At 34.9% G+C, this 19,459-nt stretch overlaps 6 protein-coding genes across 6 annotated transcripts; 2 read left to right on the top strand and 4 right to left on the bottom strand.

Moving 5' to 3' along the window:
* Positions 1–14: 14 nt before the first annotated feature.
* MONOS_127 (uncharacterized protein) lies at positions 15–4,771 on the top strand (the record flags this gene model as incomplete). The annotated part of the gene is made up of 5 exons (XM_067865340.1): positions 15–95; positions 160–2,130; positions 2,610–2,829; positions 3,151–4,582; positions 4,654–4,771. Exons 1-5 carry the CDS (start codon positions 48–50, stop codon positions 4,769–4,771), a joined length of 3,789 nt encoding a protein of 1,262 aa, XP_067719545.1. The 5' UTR covers positions 15–47.
* A 268-nt stretch (positions 4,772–5,039) lies between these two features.
* On the bottom strand, positions 5,040–6,020 carry MONOS_128 (putative 60S ribosome subunit biogenesis protein NIP7). The gene is made up of 5 exons (XM_067865446.1): positions 5,938–6,020; positions 5,784–5,870; positions 5,577–5,715; positions 5,368–5,509; positions 5,040–5,279 (listed from the first exon to the last, which is right to left on the bottom strand). Exons 1-5 carry the CDS (start codon positions 5,991–5,993, stop codon positions 5,161–5,163), a joined length of 543 nt encoding a protein of 180 aa, XP_067719544.1. The 5' UTR covers positions 5,994–6,020; the 3' UTR covers positions 5,040–5,160.
* A 73-nt stretch (positions 6,021–6,093) lies between these two features.
* Positions 6,094–7,105, top strand: MONOS_129 (putative CDP-diacylglycerol--inositol 3-phosphatidyltransferase; the record flags this gene model as incomplete). The annotated part of the gene is made up of 5 exons (XM_067865557.1): positions 6,094–6,099; positions 6,154–6,331; positions 6,385–6,412; positions 6,497–6,586; positions 6,643–7,105. The coding sequence occupies 5 exons, from the start codon at positions 6,094–6,096 to the stop codon at positions 7,103–7,105; spliced, it is 765 nt and encodes a 254-aa protein (XP_067719543.1).
* A 132-nt stretch (positions 7,106–7,237) lies between these two features.
* Positions 7,238–12,983, bottom strand: MONOS_130 (xanthine dehydrogenase). Its single transcript, XM_067865670.1, has 4 exons — positions 11,520–12,983; positions 8,225–11,419; positions 7,910–8,080; positions 7,238–7,827 (listed from the first exon to the last, which is right to left on the bottom strand). The coding sequence occupies exons 1-4, from the start codon at positions 12,966–12,968 to the stop codon at positions 7,534–7,536; spliced, it is 5,109 nt and encodes a 1,702-aa protein (XP_067719542.1). The 5' UTR covers positions 12,969–12,983; the 3' UTR covers positions 7,238–7,533.
* A 1,135-nt stretch (positions 12,984–14,118) lies between these two features.
* MONOS_131 (uncharacterized protein) lies at positions 14,119–15,644 on the bottom strand (the record flags this gene model as incomplete). Its single annotated transcript, XM_067865780.1, has 3 exons — positions 15,576–15,644; positions 15,352–15,492; positions 14,119–15,304 (listed from the first exon to the last, which is right to left on the bottom strand). The coding sequence occupies exons 2-3, from the start codon at positions 15,417–15,419 to the stop codon at positions 14,119–14,121; spliced, it is 1,254 nt and encodes a 417-aa protein (XP_067719541.1). The 5' UTR covers positions 15,420–15,492; positions 15,576–15,644.
* Positions 15,645–15,749: 105 nt separating this feature from the next.
* Positions 15,750–16,994, bottom strand: MONOS_132 (putative E3 ubiquitin-protein ligase; the record flags this gene model as incomplete). The annotated part of the gene is made up of 3 exons (XM_067865882.1): positions 16,934–16,994; positions 16,523–16,864; positions 15,750–16,470 (listed from the first exon to the last, which is right to left on the bottom strand). Coding segments are annotated over exons 1-3 (1,065 nt in total). The 5' UTR covers positions 16,936–16,994.
* Between the last annotated feature and the right edge of the window lie 2,465 nt (positions 16,995–19,459).

The raw sequence follows: 19,459 nt of genomic DNA, 5'->3' as shown, positions 1-19,459 counted from the left end.
ACCTTTATTTTTTTAAATTGAAAACTAATGAATTTTTCTCGGAGAAAATGAGTTATTCTTCGTGCTTTTCGCAAAGTTGTGCAACTTCAACAAACGTATGTTTTATTTATTATGGCATTTTGTTCGGATATATTGCTTGGTTTGATATTTTTGCAAAAGGATAAGGAAATTAAAACTTTTCAAAACGAACAAAGTTATAATCAAACTTGGTTTCAGTCATCGTTAAATGAAACAAATCACAGTTGTGATTATTTTCGTATACATGATACAGAGAATCAGATCCTAAACACTCCAAAAACACTTATTTCATCAAGACCTTTTTCAACAGAGCATATTCAAAGATCACGTCCTTATACTGTTGAAGATTCTTTTGTCAATGACGATAATAAAAAATTGCAGAATTGTAGGCAATTTTTGTCTCAGCATTGTTCTTTTTTCACATCTGATTCACCTGAATCGCAAAAAACAGTGCAAAATTCAACATGGAATCTTGAAGACTCAATTTCACTGATGCATCTACGCGTTACGAGTCAATTAATATCTCTTAATGGTCAAGGAGAAAAAAGTTCAAAAAATGAAAAGATTAAAAATTCTTCAACTTTCAATAAACATGGAACTATTTCACCTTCTCGCTTGCATGGTGTTCGGGATAATTCACCTTTCTACACGAAATATCAGTTTTATGCTGATATAGGTAAGCAATTTATTCAAAATCTTAAAGAGAATGAAGTTGCTTATGAAAAGAAAACAACAACAATGTATCCTAATCTCGATCTGTCAAGCAATAGCCAAAGAATTTCAGATGACGTATTTATAAGAAATGATCACACTAATTCTCCTTCTATGAAATCACCATCTTCACGTCCATCTTCCCCATCTCCGCAATCTCCAATCGACCCGCTGATTGTGGATGGGATTATTCGATGGAAGCCTCAGCCGACTGAAAAACGTCAACAATGCAATGACGTTGATGTAGAAATAGACGGAAAGATGCAGTCAATTATCTCCATTGTGCAGAAAGAGGCAATGATAAGCCGCTGGACAGAGCAAGACAAAGCTCTTCTGGAGCATCAGGATTTGTCTTCAGCGTCTGCGCTATTTAAAGATATTAATGAACACAGTGCAACTAGTTCAAAGATGGGCAAGCTGAGAAGAGAAACTATCAAGCAACAGATTAAAGAGGCAAAGAGGCACGAAAAACTGTTTGGCGAGTGGGTAAGAAAGGATTGGATCAAAGACAACGAAGAAGCGGGGATGTGGGACGAAGCTGAGGAAAAAGAGATTCGAAAAGAAGAAGCCAGAAAAATTGATAAAGTTAAAGATGATGATATTGAACAGATAACAATTGAAGAGCTTAGAAACGCACTGAAATATGCTGAACCATCAGGATTAGATGAAGAGAAGAAGAAAGAACTGAAACAACAATTAATGAAAGTGGAAAGGGAGACAGCAAAGGAAAGGAACAGAGCTGAGTTAACAGATCTGGAAAGATTCATTATGAGCCAAGCAAAGAAAGAACGCAAATTGGGAAAATATGTGAGCACCTCAAATCAATCACTCACTTCTCCTGAACAATGCAGAGTGAGTTCACTGACCAGCCAACAATCTCCTTATGAGCAGTATCAGCAACAAATTGTGGACAGACTTATTGCAACTGCGAAGCTTCATCCAAAGAAAGCTGTTATTCATTCAAGTTCTCCTTTCACACAACCTAAAAATGATTCAGATTCAAAAGATAGCTTTTCAATTGATAACTCAAAAACATCACAAAAATACTCTTTTTCATCAGAAAAACAGAACCATTTATACCTGCAATATCCATCATCCGTGGTTCATTTCCGCAAAGGAGTTGATAATTCCTGTCCAAATGTTATGATCACTCAAAATTATTCAATTGAATTGATGGAAGCTGAATATCCTCAAAGTATCTTGCTAAATAAGGAGCAAGTCTGCAATGAGGTTGAACTTAGAAAGCAAGTCATTGTTCTTGATCAGATGGAATGGCATAATAGATACAAAGACCCGTTTTTAAATCCGAAAATTAAGAGCAAAATGAAACGTAACGGAGAAAATATTAATAAATATCTTGAACAATCAACTGAATACATTAAGCAGATTATACACGCCCCAGTAATTTTGCAATATCAGATATTTTATCAAAATTTGGAAATAATCAACCGGGAACAAAAAAGAAAAGAATTCTTAAAGCAGAGGGCGTCAATGTTATTATCTTTATTTGATGATTTCCCCTTTATTGAAGAAACAACATCTTTCGACAAAGATTCACCAAATGAACAATTTTCTTACTCCATTCATCAAAAAACAGTTCATTACAAGAGAAGAATTGCGCAAAGCTGTCAGCCAATCATTATATCAATATCATCATTTGTCAATAATTGATACAGTGATTTATATGATTTTTCTATTGGTTCCATAATTTTTTAAGTTTTATTTTTTTGCTTTAAAAATTGAGGATAGTGAAGATATTTTTAATCAAATTTAATTAGTTAGTAATTTTTGTTTCTTATTCGATTGCAACAAGTTGAATACAAACTTTTATTTTTCTTTATAGGAAAAATACCAATTTGTTAAATAAAAGGGCATTATAGGCGTTCAAAGTTCCAATGACCATTCAATCGATATCATTTACAAACAAGCAGCAATATGACCTTCGATTAAATGAGAAATCAAAAAACTACTCTTCTATTATGCCTACTATTTATGATTTTCTGAACTCACAAATATCACCATCACAAACGTCATATTCAAGCGAGAAAATGTTTCAGGATCCCTCAAGTTATTGTTCGTCTATTCCATATCAAAATCCTGGTTTACAAATTCAACACAAGCAAGCACAAGAGTTATCTTCTATCACAAATTCAAGAAATTTTTTCCAGGACAAGTCAGAGCTTTTACAAATTCACAAAGATAATATAAATGTAAATAATACTTTATTTCTTGATGGAGCTATTTCGTCTTTTCCTTCCTTGAAAGAACAAATTAAATCAGATGAATCAAAATGTGAAATTTGTGATTCTTCTCTTGATAGAAGCATCAATCAACATAAAGCGATCGCATTTTCAACAGTCAAAATTCGTAGACAACAAAAAGAGATTTCCCAACTAAATAATGATGCAATTCCATCTTTAGAACCTTCGCAAATCAAAAAAGCAGACGAATCTCTTGATGTTCCTCTGACCGAAGCTTCAATCATAAATACACTTGGCCAATTTCTTAAAGCCAATAAGTTAAAGGAGAATCTTCCAGAAGAAAATAATAATTTGGATATTGTTTCTCAGCAGGAGGAATGCCAATGTCTGACTTCACCAATGACCGATAACTCATGTGAAAGTGTTTCATCTTCTCTTGATCAGCTTCTCGAAACAAACATCACAAACTGGGGGTCAGACATTCGAGTTCAGCATTCATATCATCCAGACATTGAGATTGCCGCAGATGGGAAGAAGGTGAGTGCAATTCAGATAAAGAAGCGTGAAGAAATGCTGGATCGTTGGACAAAGGAAGATTATAAACTGCAGATAGATGAGGAATCAAATCCAATCGTTTCAGAAAAAACTCTTTTTAGTAGTAATGAATTGCATGATAGTCATCTCGATCAGAGGAGAATCGATCTGATTCGGAAGCAAATCAGAGAAGCAAAAGAGTTCAAAAGACTGTTTGGAGAGTGGGTGAGGAAGCCTTGGTTTGTGAATGAAAAGGAGAGGGAAATGTGGGATTTGTCGGAGAAAAGAATGAAAGAGAGAAAAGAAAGAACACAACAGGGATTGAAGGCAAATATACAAAATGAACCTACGATTGAAGAGTTGAAGAGTGCTCTGGCAAACATGGAACAAGATATGACTCATTCAAATGAAAATGATCAAATTGTGAAAATGATTATCGCAAAGGAAATTAAAATGCAACAGAAAAACATTCTGAAAGAGATGTCAGTGAAAGATCGATATTTGTATCAGATCGGTCGATCAAAAGAACGTCCTGTATTTACGCCTTCTGATGAAACTATTGACATGACAGAGAAATCATCAAGTCCTGTCACAACCATTCCTCTAGATGATTTAGATCAGACAAATCATTTCTTTCACGAACAAGTTATTGAGCTAACCCATCCAACTCATACAGATTCGTTATTTATTACCCCTCCATCGCCCCCCCAAAGTTCATCGAGAACCTCTTATCTTGCATGCGACAACTCAAGTTTATTAAAGCCTTCAGATACACGATTTGCAGATTATAATAAAATTAACTCATCTCCAAACAGAGTAACTTCTCATCAAACTTCTTTTCAGAGTAAAGACGCTTCTGTCCGTGAAATTTATTCATTCACCATTCAATCAAACTTTTTCACTGATTTTTATCAAGAAACAGAGAATGAGAACTCTTCATTCGTTCTCCTAAATGATCTGAAAGATAAAGTTATACCGATTGAAAAGCAGACAATTGTTCTTGATCCTGCCGAGTGGCTTCGTCGTTTCACAGATCGCATCATACCGTTTAAGCGATTGTACAAGCTGAAGAAAAGAGGAGGTTCCATCGAAGAAATATTTGGAGATTTGCTTGCATTGTTTGAAGCAGTGAAGCATCATCCTCCGCTTTTATTACCTTTTTGTGCGGATGCTTATGAAATCATGCCAGTAGTGTTGGTTCATTCTCAAAAGAGAAGAAGTATTTCTTTTGCAATGCGAAGGGGATCGGAGCTGAAAAGAATTTCTATTCAAACTTCACTGAAAGATTTTTTAAAAGAGATTTTTAAGGATCAATTCCAAATGACATTTTTATTAAGAGCAATGACATTGGTAAGAATAAAAACAGAGAAAAGCCTGTTATTTGATAAAACTCAAATAACTCGATCCGAAGCACATGCAACTATTTTATAATTTTATTTTCATTGCATTTTTTGTTATTGTTGAATTTTTGATTGGAAATAAAAAGTTAGGTTTTGTATTTGATTGTTCGATAAGACTTTTGAAATTCTATTATTTCTGATGTACAAGAATAATTGAATTAAACTAATCAATTAATTTATTCAAAATTTTTATTACGTATTTTCTGTTTCTTGAAATGAATATTTTCCAAATGAAATGGTTTTATTTATCAAAAAAAAAGGAGAAAGAGATCAATGAAAAATTTGAGTTCGATTGCTCAAAGCAATGTATCTTCATCTCTAAGATATGCGCCAACATCTGCTTGGTTAAAGGCAACGATATCTCCTGAAGTTCCAGAACGGCATTCTTCTGTTGACTTTGCACTAAGTCCAAAACCTAAATTTATTTGTGAAAATATCAAAATTAGAAAGACGTAAATTTGATTAATGATGCAAATTGTTTATAGAAAATAGCTATAATAAACCAAGTGGAAGTTCTGACATGTTGTAAATCACAACTCCAGAAAGACTATCCGTATCATCAGTAATTTTTGCAAGTCCAGATTTCAAAACGTGATTACCATATAAAAATGATTGCTCTACTGTAGGTTTTATCCATATGCGTCTCTGTTTATTTGCATATTTGTTTATTTTGAAGAAATAATTATAAAGTGCAAAAAAGGCAAAATCATACAGTAGAATAGCGTGCAATATAATCAAGTGCTGTGATCTGGAGCCTAAACTTTCCTGTCTTCGAGAATTTTCCAAAGCATACACCAATGCTCATCAACTGCTTCCGACCTATTGGTCCAGCTGCTTTTAAAAGTCTCTGACTGTTTTTTCAAAAAGAAGCAATTCATATAACATAAAATTTGTCTCTTTAGAAATAAAAAATGCAAACCTCACATAATAAACTCTATCATTGTGTAATCTGAAGCAGTACTTCTCATCTTCTCTATCTATAAGATATTTTATATTTTGCCCAATGCTAAACGTAAATAAAAAGTTATAAAACATTTTCACCAATATATCTTGATAAATAAATTATTTCATACTATTTTGCAAGCTTTTCAAAAAACACTTTTGTTTCCTGATCTGTTAATGGACGCATCTCCAAATTCTCAACTTAAGACAATTATTGTGGTTTCACTTCCCTTTAATTATCTATTTCTGTATCAATTAAAATTTTTGTAAAATAAAAAGTATAAAGCATGTTTGTTATTTTGTTTGAAGTTTTTATAATATAGAAATAAAAATGTTTTTCAATATAGCAAATGGGGAAAGTGCACATTGTTTGGTACATTCCTAACATCATTGGATATATAAGAATTATCTTGTCGTTTATATCCTGCCTTGCCTTCCACAGACCTATCATATTTGTGACTTGTTATTTAACTGCATTCATATTGGATTGGGCTGATGGATTTTTTGCTCGACGTTATAATCAATGTTTGATTTTCTTAAATTTTTGTTATGTTTGTTTGATAATCACATATAAAAAGGTTCGCAATTCGGTGCGTTGCTAGACATGTTTGTTGATAGAGGAAGTATAGTTACAATGTGGTGGTATGTCATTTTAATTTTTTTCTGAATTATTTAAAATTGTTTGAAAAGTGTTCTTGCCTCTATGTATCCTCAGCTTTCTGCTGCTTGCTCTATTGCTGCATTCTTAGACTTGACGTCACATTTTGTTAGGGTCTATTAGTATGTTTAAACATTTTTTGTTTTAACTTTATTTTCAAATTGATAATTTGTTTAAGTACGTTATACACACATCAACTATCGCATAAAAAGGTTACTTCAAAGCATTCCCCAAAAATGTTAAATTTGTATTATAGTAATCGCATGTTTATGGGAATGATTTGCGTTAGCCATGAAGTTTTCCTTCTCTTGTTGTATATTCTTTACTTTGTTGACTTTCTGCTCGAGCCTGTTGGTGGAATTGTTCGTAAATATTTGCAATTTGAGCAAGGAGTGCATGGAATAAAGTCACTTTTTACACGTTCTATTACTGTCTCCTCTCAATTTTTTGGACATGACTTGAATTTGACAACTTCACTTCTTCCATTTTCTCACATTTTATGTGTTGTCTTGACTTCTGCGTTTTCAATATGTTTTGTGCTAATGTTGATGAAAGTGCTCATTCATGTTCTTCAACTTTTAGCTGCCTGCAGAGACTTAGCCGAATATGAAGAGAATGAGAAAGAACAAAAGAGCTCTTAGATTATCAGTGGCATACATTTAATTACCTTTTTTTATTGTTCTTTGTGTACCAAAGATTCTGTATGTTTACTTCGAGGTTGTATTTCGTGCTGTTTTTTATCAACTTTTAGTAAAATAAATATTACGCTTTCATTGAATTATGAGCATCATGAATATTAACTTGTGGAATGAACTTTTCAGTAAATAAATGAAACTACATAACAATTTATAAAAATAAATTGGAAAATCAAAAACATTTCAATAATTTGCGCTCCGTTAAAGAAAGACAAAAAAATACACGAAAGAATGAAAAATCATGGCGTTTACAAACAAAACAAATATTCTGCTGTCAACAGGTGAAGTTATAAGAAAGATGCGAAGAATACAACGCATTAGAACATTTACACATGTGATTGTTCCTCCTTCATCCAATTCTTTGTATTAACAGTTTAAGAAGGTAATTGTGCACGTGGAACTCCTTCCTGCTTTGTGGCTTCTGTGATTGTGTCAGTCAGCGACATACGAAGTCTCTCGTTGGTGGTTGGCAGATTGTAATCAAATGAATATTCCACTTTGCCTTCTTTCTCACTCACAAGCGAAGGAAGTTTTGTGGACTTTGCGTGTGGTAGGTTCTCCAATGGTGTTAAGATTGGATATGGCTGATGAAGATATGCTGCTTCGGATGCATTCTTTGCTGCAATTGGAGCACTCATTGCCAAAATGAGAGGAGGCTCTCCAATTCCCTATGAAAATGAATTATTTATTGAAAAAAACAGAAAATGATTTTATTCCAATTTGAATAAATTCAATCATTCATGTGCAAACCTTTGAGCCATAAATAGAATTAAACTTGTTCTTTTGGTTTTTCAGCAACGAAGCATGGAAATCAAGAGGAACACCAGAAATAGCAGGAACTTTATACGCTCCGATGTTGTTATTAACCATCTGTCCCTTCGAATCAAATATTGGTTCTTCAGTCATAAGATAGCCCAATCCCTATTAAATATGTGATATGATATTAATAAACATTGTTATAATAATTACGTTGCATTTAAAAGAAATGCATAAATAATCATATTTTTCATCATTTGCAAATAAATTATTTTTTAAAAAAAAATAGTGAATAAAATTGTTTCAAACCTGAACAAATGCACCTTCCAGCTGGCCAATATCAACCAGTGGGTTTAGAGAACGTCCAACATCGTATGTAACATCAGCCCTCACCACTTTTGTTGCACCAGTCAGACAGTCAAGCTCAACCTCAGTGACTGAAGCACCCCAGATGAAGTAAGCAAATGGATGGCCATCAACCAGCCCAGGGGTTGAATAGAAGCCGTGGGCAGACAGATCCACACGTGACATAAATGCTGCACGAGCAATGTCACCCAAAGGAATGTGGATCGGGCCGCTCTGTGAAATTCCTGCTGCCTCCATCTCTTTCTTCTTCTGCTCGTATATCTGCCTCTCGTATGGAATCAGCCTTTCTTTGATCTGTGTGCATGCATTGAACACTGCCATTCCATTGAGATCTGAGCCTGATGAAGCAGCAGTTGGTGATGTGTTCGCAACTGTGTCTGTTGAAGTATCCCGAACACGGACTTTCCCCAGATCCACATCCACACGATACAGCTGCTCGTCCTCTTTCGTGGTGCTTCCTCCTCTGCTCAATGCTTCTGCTGCAATCTGTGCCATCTTCGTATGAATACCTTGCCCCATCTCCAATCCTCCATGTGACACAATTACACTGCCATCTTGCCCAACATGCACCAACGCTCCGGCCTGGTTCATGAAACGTGACTCAAACGAAAGCCCAAACTTCAGCGGTGTCAGCGCAATACCTCTCTTCACGAAACGTGAAGTCGAGTTGAAGTCCTCAATCTCCTTCTGTCGCTGATAGAACGAGGAAGATTCCTTCAGTTCTGTCATAACCCTGTGCAGCGATCCCACTCCTGTTCCATCTTCCTCTTTTATCTCCTCTCCAAAGTGTGTCTTTTCCCCTTCGCGATAGAAGTTGTGCTCTCTGAACACAACTGGATCTTCTCCAATCACTTTGCTCAGCTCATCCATAATCAGCTCGGTCACAATCACTCCCTGTGGAGCACCAAATCCTCTGAATGCTGTATTCGATGGCCTGTTTGTCTTGCAGACACGTCCCTCAGCATAACAGTGGGGGATGCAGTAGCAGTTGTCCACATGAGCAACTGCTCTGTTCAGAACTGAGTTGCTTAAGTCGAGTGAGTTGCCTCCGTTGCTGTACAGAGAGACCCACAAAGCATGCACACGCCACTCGGAATTACTTCCAGATGATGCTGAAGAAGATGAAGATGCTTCATTGCTTGCCTCTTTCTTCAGCCCTGCTCTGTACTTGGCAAGGAATGGATGGCGCATACCAGCAACAGTCAAATCTTCTGGGCGAGACAGTTGAATGTGCACTGATGTCTTGTATTTCTGTGCGCAGACAGCAGCAGCACACGACACGAAGCACGACCTCGACTCTTTCCCTCCGAAAGCACCGCCCATCCGCTTCGTAACAACTTTTATCTGCGATGTTGGCACGCCACACACCGCAGACACCAGTCGCTGTGTCAGTGCTGGATTCTGCGTGGCAGCAGCGATGGTCAGCAGCCCGTCCTCTTCGTATGTTGCAATTGTGTTCTGAGCTTCCAATGCAACGTGAGCCTGGCCGGCAAAGCGGATTGTTCCAGAGATGACAATCTCGCTTTCTGATAAACCTTTCTCATAATCTCCTTTTTGATACACGAGCGGCTTGTCACTGAAGAACGATTTCGCTTCAATGGCCTCTTCAATTGTGCTGATAACTTTCAGCTTCTCATGTCCATCTGCACTGCCATCGTCATATTCCACAACAACAGCTGCAGCTCCCTTTTGTGCAACCTCCAGTGTCTCAGCCACAATCACACCAATCACCTGCCCTTTGCATGTCACTTCCTTTGTGGCAAAGCACTCCTCGTCGCGAATAACAGCACCAATGGCATTCACACCGACAATGTCACTTGCTGATACATATCCAACCACACCTCGCAGCGCCAGTGCAGCTGAAGTGTCGACATTCTTGATGAATGCATGTGACTCCTTTGACAGCACAAGAGCACCGTACAGCGTGCCTTCTCTTCCCTTTCTTGCTCCTTCTGTCGCTCTTGGCATCTGCACAGCCCGCCCAACAGCAGATTCCATTGGGTTCGAAGAGTCCATCGTGTACATCGTCTCTCCGGTCGTCTGCACTTTGCTCTGCAGATGTGGAACAATCTTTCCAACAGCCGTAGCTTCTTCCTCGGATGTCACACTGAAGCTCTGCTCGCCTTCTGTTACTCCGCCGTCTCCTCCTTCTTTGCCATAAACTGTGCTCTGATACAAGTTAGTACGATGCTCAGTGATGCAGAACTCACTCGCAACGTATGACTTCCTCACAGCATCAGACACTGGAAGACTGAATGCAAGCTGAATCTGCTTCTCACGCTCTCTGTCCAGCAGATCAAAGATCCGCTTCATTTTTTTGTTGTGACAAGAGTTTGCCGGCAATATTTCTGCATCACATTTTTCGTCGTGCAGTTCAGGCAAAGACATGTTTATCTGCTTCAGATACTCTCTTGCCAATGCGTCTCCTCTCTTCCACTCATCCCATGTGTGGTTAGTCACTTTGCAGATCAGCCGGGTGATTGACAGGAAGTATGAAATCATGAGTGAAAGGCACACCGTCCGACGGTAATGAATGGAGCCTCCGGGTGCATTTGCAGCAAGTGGCAGATCAACAGGCAAGTCTGCAAGGCAAAGCGACATAATGTCTCTTGTCAGCGACCTTCCATCTTTTGGTGAAAACAGCATGGAAGTTGATGATGATGATGATGATGATGATTGATTGGATGATGAAGATGAACTGGCAGAAGGAGACGATGATGAAGCTGAGCATTGTTCAACTTGGGGCACGTTTTTGCCTTCCAACGCCATCGCAGAAGGTTTAAGGCCCATCAAGAACTTCTCTGTCTCTTTCGCTTCGACGACCTTCCAGCTCATTCCACCAAAGAACATTGAAGCAGACACGACATGCAGATATGCCTTGCCTTTGTTCTCAGCTATCTCTTTTTCTGTCGGCTCTCTCAGACGCATCCGAAGCGCCGCATTCGCAAGAGAAATATCATCTTCCTTTCTTTTGGTGATCTTTGTGCAATAGAACACTTCAAGCTCTTCAGTGAGAGGGATTGACACGTGTGTCATGATCTCGTCTGGTGCAAGGAGAGTACGACGGCTGCTGATCATGAACTCACGCAGAGGGACAACACGTGTGCCTCGAAGAGAGAGAAGATGGACTTGTGCATTCTAAAATATATATAATAAATCCATACACGCATTATTAGAGTTTATTCATAAACAAATAATTAACTAAAATTTTTAAATTTAACCTAAGTTATTGTCATACCATGGCCATTAATGGAGAAACAAGATCGGAAATTGGAGAGCAAAGGGAAATATTTCCAACTGCTGTGGCAAGTGCTCGAATATGGTGTGAAGCAAAGCGCATGCATAGCAGAAGAAGTTGATGCAGCATTCTCAGTTTGTATGCATATGGTGAAGGCTTGAAGGGAAGTGAAGTGTTGTGAGTGAGGTCGAGAGAAGGAACGTGCGTGACAGTTGGAATAAATCCATCAGGATCGTCTTTCGAAGCAGAGAATCCTTTCATCTCTTCAAGTGTCACCGGCGGAATCGCTTCTCTGATGAGAGAACGTATATAGTCAATCAGCTTCTCAATGGTAATGTTTCCTCCAATCACCAAAGAATGTGCCTCAGAAAGATTCACTTTCTTTGGAGAAGTTATGGGATGTTCGTCAATTACAGGGAAAGCTTCTTCTGATGCATTCTCTCCTTTCGCTTTTTCAGCTTCGCCTTCCTTCCATCCATCGCTTGCGCCAGATCCCCATTTGTCCAGGCGTAATGTAAACAGTTCTTCAATGTGAGATGGATCAACAAATTTATTTCCACCTATTCCATTAACCATTTGAAAGCCAATTTCTGTACAACCATTAGCCAAGCGTGCATCATTGTTTGCTGCTCGAATTTCAAGTAATTCTTTGAGTGTTGCAGGGCGGAACCATTCTACACTTGGAAATGGCCAAACGGTAGATGGTAATTGAGATGAAGATGATGCTCCAGAAACTTTGTCGCAATGAGGCGCAACAGGTGGAAGTGATGGTGGATTTGGTGTAACAAAGTGTAAACTTAAAGAGTTTCTTGCAGCAAGGATTTTAGAGTATTCTCTTGCTCGATGAAGAGGAGAATCTTGACCAAGAACATCAATTACATCTTTCTCATCCAAATGATCCATAACTGTTGAGGCAGCATTCAATATTGATCTATAACCAGTGCATCTGCACAGATTTCCGTCAATTCCTTCCTCAATATCTTTCAGTCTTTCGTGTCGTAGCTCATCTTTATTGCATGATCTTTCCTTCCTCTCGGCTTCTTTCTCAGGATTAAATATTAAATCAGTCATTGTAACAACAAATCCAGGAGTACAATATCCGCATTGAGTTGCACCACGATCAACAATCGCTTGTTGAATTTCACTCAATTTTGTCGAAACAGAACCAAGTGCTTCAACCGTTGTAACAACCATTCCATCAACTTTTGGCAAAGGCAGCAAGCAAGAAGTTACAGATTTGTGAATGATATTTTCTGTTCCCAATTCGCAATAAGTTAACAGAACAGTACATGCGCCACAGCCTCCTTCTCTGCATGCGCCTTTTGGTCCTTTTACGCCGTGTTCTCGTATAAAATCAAGAAGAGTTTTATCCGGCCTAAAATCTTCCAACTGCACGTATTCGTCATTTAAATAAAAACAAAGTGTAGAGCGCGATTTGTTGATTTCCATTTCTAGAATTACAAATAATATTTATTGATCAACGACATTTTGAAAATGATATTTTATTGATTAGAAAAGTCATTTTGAGTTTTAGGCTCTTGTAGTGGCAATAATGATCAACAATTGAACAGGATTGGAAGTACATAAAGATATTATCGTTTTCGTTGATATTTAAAAATGGAAAGAACACTTCAATGGTTAAATCTTTTATTTTGTACAAAATAAAAGATTCACACAATTATTGCTTGAATGAAATCACATTTATATTTGATTTTCATTTTTCCAAAAAGAAAAAATTCATTTGAGTTGTTTTCAGAAGAGATGAAAAAACTGTTTCAAACGAATCAATTCTTCATTCTTTGTTTTGCATAAAATGTGGAAATAAAAAAGCGAAATAAATAAGATAATTTGAAATTTTCTGTTTTGTGAAAAATGAAGTTTTTGATTTTTAAAAACAATATTAAAAAAAGTGATGACTTTTTTAAAGTGTATTAATTTCTTTAAAATAAATGCTGAAATGATACTAATTTTTTCAAATAAAACACAGAATTTCGACAGATTTTACAAAAGAAAAAAGTATACTTTCTCAGAGGAGAAAGAGGAGGAAATCTCTCATATACATATTATTTCAATAGTATACACAAAACATACATAACACATCGAATAATGCGAAATGCAATGTAAAGATAATGTTTTGCATCGAATACTCTGTCAATATTGTTGTTTGGACTCACCATGGAAAGCTTTAAATTTGCCACAACTACTCAATGCATTTAACATAATGAATAAGAATTCAAACTTCAATTGCGGATGCAAGTTGAAAAGCATTGAAAAGAAAAAGCATAATTGAAGCAAATGCTAAATGTTTCTGCATTACTCAATTTGTTCTCATTTTTCTTTTTTCTCCATAGTTTCATTTTAATTATGAAATTATATCTTCTGTAATTCAAAGCATAGAGGCTCATTTGACGCATTCACGCGGTTCAATTCTTAATCACAAAAAATACCCCCACAAACGTGATTCATTCAAAGACGGAAGAAGCGCTGGCTGATTTGTGCAACTTCTTGCGGGAAAAAGCTTACTGCTTCATCTAAGTAATCTCATTTAGTTGCTTTCAATGCTCTTATCTATCCAATTATGTCACTTGCATTTTCCTCTTCAAGAGAAATTGCCATTATTGTTTGTGTGTTCTTCTGAATTGTCTTGATAACATCCATATGCTTCATGCTCATCTTCGGGATCTTCTTCGCAAAAAGGCGCATCGGCATCGTCATAATTCTCATCGTGTTGATAGGATCCCAAATCAGCTGCTGTTGGGTGGAACAAACTATCTCCTCCATACATAATTCCTTGTGAGTGTGTTTCATTGAATAAAGTTGTGTTTATTTCATTGTGTGAGCTGCTTGTGATAAAGTCGTTTTGTCCTCCAAATTCTTTGTTAGCACCTGGCTTTAAACCTTCCTTGTGTTCAATTCCCAGAGAATCATCAAAGTCCAGTCTCGAACGATATCTGCTTTCTTTTTCTTCTTCCTCTTCTTCTTCATTACCCATCCGTGAGCGTGCTCGTGAGAATGCTTGCACGTCGTTCTTTGATTCCAAATCTGGTACGTCTTCATCCAGAAAATCTGAATGGGGTCGATGAAGCAGCGAATCATCAAGTGATATCACCCTCTTTTTCTTAGTCTTTTTAGCTTGGCTTCCAGAAGAAGTGCCTTTTGCATTGTTTGTTCCATTATTTCCTTGAATACGATTAATGCATGATGGAGATAGAAATATCAGCATCAGGCAAGCCAACAACACTTCTCCAACAAGTGTGTTCGCAATAACCAAAGAACGACGAAATAATTCTTCTACATGAGAAACTTGTATTAACAATAAAATGGCTCTTAGCAGAAAAAGCAGCAAGCAGACAAAAGTTTGTATTAATACTTGACGCTTCAATCTTGTCGCAGCTTGTAAAGAACTCAAATGAGATGTTATGTAAAGTAACATCAATCCGTACACAAGAAATGCAATTGAAACAATAACGTTTAAGACTACGTTGTATATAACTTCAACTTGATGAATTTTTCCATCGTAATTACCATCAGACGAATAACTTATCCAGTTTGCAATAAACAAAATGAAAGGAAGAACAAAGCAAAATATTAAAATCAGAATATTTGTTAGTACAGTAAATGCTCTATGCTTTTTTCCGGAATGAATAAGCGAAGCCCAGTGCATTACCACAAACACAAAGCATGAAATATAAAAATAGCCTGCCATGCCAGTTAAAATTGTTTCCACTGGCTTCTGACTGTAAATAGTCTGACAAGGAGTTGCATATATCCCATTGCAAATTGCTCTTTAGATATAATTGAAATATTAATTCAAATTACAAAAATAATAAACCTCATAAGAAATGACAATGGCATCAGAAGATGAAATGCCAAGTGAAAAGAAAACTGGCAACGAATCATTTTGGGGTGATTTATAATTTCGCATCGAATTAATTCTTCAATGGCATAAATTGCAGTCAAGCCAAAAATTGAGCTAAATTTTTTCATTCATAACAATTCAAGCATGTTACAAAATATAAAAATTGTGTGATGTATACATTTCGAAATACGTCATGCCTTTACACAAATCATCGGCATTATCGAAGTTTCCCATCCAACAAAAATCCCCAAAAACAAAAAAAATTAATATTAAAATATGGGTTAAAAATGTAATAAGAAATTGATTAAAAAATAACTCATTACACATTTCATTTTTATGCTTAAAAATGTTGAAAGAAAAACATAGAAAAACTAAATTACCCTTTCCTTGCAGTAAGGACAAGTTTTTTTCTTTTTCAACCACTGCTTTGCGCAATCAACATGAAAAGAATGAACGCATGGTAAAGTGACAAGAGTTTCTCCAAACTCAAATTCCATCTGGCAAATAGGACACTTTTCCAGCATTGTATCATCATCTTCATCGGGAACAGTAATAAGTTCAGAGCCAACAATTACAGTTGAAGATGAAGATGAAGGCTTATCCGTCATTGTAGATAATTCTTTACTGGGAGGGAAAGGTGTGACAGATGAACTTGTTGTGGTTGTAATAGGTTCTTGTGGAAGTTGACTTGAAGAAGTGGTAATAATTGTTGCTTCATTTACAGGTTCTTTTGAAATGTTTTCTGTTAGTGATATTGGTTGTGTCTGAGATGAAGACGATGATGATGAAGACGACTGTAATGCTATATTATCTTTATTTTCTGTATTATTGTTTTCATCTAATTTTTTTTCTTCTTTGCTTGAACAGTTATCCACCCTTATCCTATCATATTGAAAAGTTGGTAAATTTTCAAATTGTTCATCGGTGAGTCCAACATCAACTGTTCCAATCATATCTGATAATTGCGATAACTCTTCATAAGTCATCCCGTCTAATTCCATTGCATCTCCTCTCATTCTACTTTGAAGTTTTTGTTCAAATGATGATGGGCAAGACGTTGTAGGAAAATAACATTCTTCATCTCTTCTAAACCTGTTAAAATAAAATTAAAATTAAATATTTTAAAAATATATTTAAAAGATACAGTGGATGTCTGTGATGATATTTTTTTCTCTTAATTTCATCAGTTATTGGAGATGGCTTTAAAAATTTCTCTGGAACATCTAAGGTGACATCTGGATCAAATAATGTAGTGAGTTCCGTAAAAGGATCTGTAATGACTGGAATTCCGTCATTTTTAATTTCATTCCGTTCATCATTGCTTTCATTTTCTTTCTTCTTCATTTGTTCTGAAACGAGCTGAAGAAAAAGTTGCAGTGATTCCATTACATTTTTCCTTTGTTCTTTTAGTGTTTCATCATGATCTTGTTCCTCAGAAGCTCCAAATTTGCCCTCTTTTTGAGAATCTTCATTCATAGGGACGGACCTTTGATCATAAAATAAAATCAAAAAAACAAGAAATATTGAATTTATGTGAGTTTCCAGAAGCACACACATGTAACCTTTTTAACTGTATCTCAAGAATTGAAAGCTCTTTGTTTATTAGAAAAAATTTTTATGAGCCATTATATTATTTTCTCAAAGAATTTACTGTTCTGAATAAAAATTGTGTTTGGAAAAAACTTTCTATCCATTATTTAAAAGAAAATGATTGTGTGTTATTGTGGTGATATTTTCAAAACAGATGTATTTCAGGAAATGTTTATCTTTTCCATTTAAATATTTGTTTTTGACGGATTAATGTTAAATTAAAAAAAAAATATTTCTTAAAATTCAATTTCGAAAGCATCCGTTTTTTCAAAAGAAAGAAAGAATGAATGAATGAATGAATGAATGAATGAATGAAAGAATATTAAGTGTTTGGGTTTTTCAACATTTTTATTTATTGGATCTGGATTATCGCATCATTTGGTGATTTATTTTTGTTTTAATGAAAAAATCACAGTCTTTACAGAATGCAATCACATCGAATACTATCATATTCGTTTTTAATCACATTATTCTGTGCACAGACATTTCATATTTTTTCATTCAATTTTCTTCCCAAATTATCACAGGGTCCAATGAAATCAATCTCATTTTTAATAATTATGAGTGATTATTTCAATGCAAATACGATTTTTTGATATTAAACATCGATTTGAAGAATTAAAAAATTCAAAATTTATAAGTCTTAATAGTGAATGAAAATGACAAAAAATAGTTTTAGCGAGTGAAAAATGCGTTTAAAGAAAGAAATGCGAAATATTTATAACTTGATCCAAAATTAATTAATATATTTATAAAATTTCATTATTTTCTATCGAAAGCAGCATCGGATATCAGCACAATAGGATGCAGTCACAAAAAGTTGTGCAAATTTTGATCTGGCTATATCCGATTAAGACTGAACTATTTACACAAGAAATTAATAGCAATCTCATAATTTAAAGAATTGCATTCTCATTTCAAAAAAAAATGCAAAAAAAATTTAAGTATAGTTACTTTCCTAATAGGCGGACACTTTCCTAATGGCCGGACAGTAGCCTTTTCTCAGCAGCTAATGAACGTAGAATTTTGATTTTTTCCCACATTAATCGAAATGTGAATATAAGTATATGAAGCATTCTGAGAATACTTCATTCTTGTTCATTCATTTTTTTAAAATAAATTTTGTTTTTCGGAGAAATTCGGAAAAACTAATTACTCCGTGTTTCTCCGAAAAACAATATTTGTTTTTAAAAAATGAATGAACAAGAATAAAGTATTCTCAGAATACTTCATTCACTCATATTCACCTTTCAAATGATGTGGGAAAAAATCAATATTCTACGTTTATCACCTGTTGAGAAAAGGTTACTGTCCTGCCATTAGGAAAGTGTCCGCCTATTAAGAAAGTAACTATAATGAGAATAAGATCTGAAGAAGTCTAAAATTTTTTGAAAAGTTCTTTCTGTTCCATTTTCAGATGAATTAGAAAAAAAAAACCTTTCATCAAATTTTGTTTTCTTTTCACAAAAATTCTTCCGTGTAAAAACAAAATTTTGAAGATTTTATCATCTCCATGTTAATGATATAATAAAAGTGCGAAGAGAATTTTGATCAAAAATTGAAATATTTTAATAATTTGTAATTTTGTGTGATAATTTTTGAAATCATATTTTGACATATTAAATTTTCGGTTGAAAAATTTCTTTTGTATATCAATCCAAGAACATTGAAAAGTGAAAAGACTGATCGAAGACATTTTTATCTTTGATTCGATTTTGACTTTTAATTTTGAAAACAATTATTATTCTTTTCCTCTTTTGAATTAAAAATAACTATCAAAAAAAAAAAAAAAAACGTTCAGTCGTTGAAAAATGAACACCACGAAAAAAGATATAATTTAAAAAATAATCACCAACGATTGAGATATTTGTGTTTTCCGATATTATTCTATTTTTATAATCCTGTTGAAAAAAAAAATTTGATCAAAACCAGAATGAATGTTTGATTTCAAAAAATATCAGCCATTAAAAAAAAAAAAAAAAAAAAAAAAAAAAAAAAAAAAAAAGAAACAAAATTGTTTGTTTTATTTTTTCCCATATGTGTAATTCTTTTAGAAAAGTCGCAAATGTTTTATTTTCAAATAAAACGAAAATTTCATATTTAGCTCAAATTTCTGTTTCCACTCACAAATCTTCTTAAGAATGTTTGAAATAGCATTATCCAGAAATTGATTCTATATATTAGCGAAGTTTGATATTCGTTAACATAAATTTGAGCAAAATATGAAAATTTTGATTTATTCGATTATTAAACATTTGCAACTTTTCAAAAAGAATTACCCTTTCTTTTTTTTTATTTGATGCACAAATTAAAGGCAACCCATGAACAAATGAAATTTGATATTTATTGCAATTTTTTTTTCAAAATAATATAGAAATACAGGAACACCTATTTTCCGCATTTACATAATTATTTTGAAATGGATTATTCCGATGATTAGTTTTCAAAAAATAAGGTAACTGTTTCTTGTATAAAGAATGAATTGTGATAA

Source organism: Monocercomonoides exilis (assembly GCF_001643675.1).
Source record: "Monocercomonoides exilis strain PA203 chromosome Unknown scaffold61-464226, whole genome shotgun sequence".
Lineage (NCBI taxonomy): Eukaryota > Preaxostyla > Oxymonadida > Polymastigidae > Monocercomonoides > Monocercomonoides exilis.
This window is presented reverse-complemented; position numbering and strand designations above follow the sequence as displayed.

Excerpts from the sequence above, each read along its gene's own strand:
- MONOS_130 (XM_067865670.1), bottom strand. The coding sequence starts at position 12,968 with ATGGAAATCAACAAATCGCGCTCTACACTTTGTTTTTATTTAAATGAC. Across the intron at positions 11,420-11,519 it reads TTTCTCCATTAATGGCCATG|AATGCACAAGTCCATCTTCT; the intron begins GTATGACAATAA and ends TATATATTTTAG. Across the intron at positions 7,828-7,909 it reads ATTCTATTTATGGCTCAAAG|GGAATTGGAGAGCCTCCTCT; the intron begins GTTTGCACATGA and ends TCATTTTCATAG.
- MONOS_128 (XM_067865446.1), bottom strand. The coding sequence starts at position 5,993 with ATGCGTCCATTAACAGATCAGGAAACAAAAGTGTTTTTTGAAAAGCTT. Across the intron at positions 5,871-5,937 it reads TTTGAAAAGCTTGCAAAATA|CATTGGGCAAAATATAAAAT; the intron begins GTATGAAATAAT and ends ATTTACGTTTAG. Across the intron at positions 5,510-5,576 it reads ATATTGCACGCTATTCTACT|AGACGCATATGGATAAAACC; the intron begins GTATGATTTTGC and ends GCAAATAAACAG.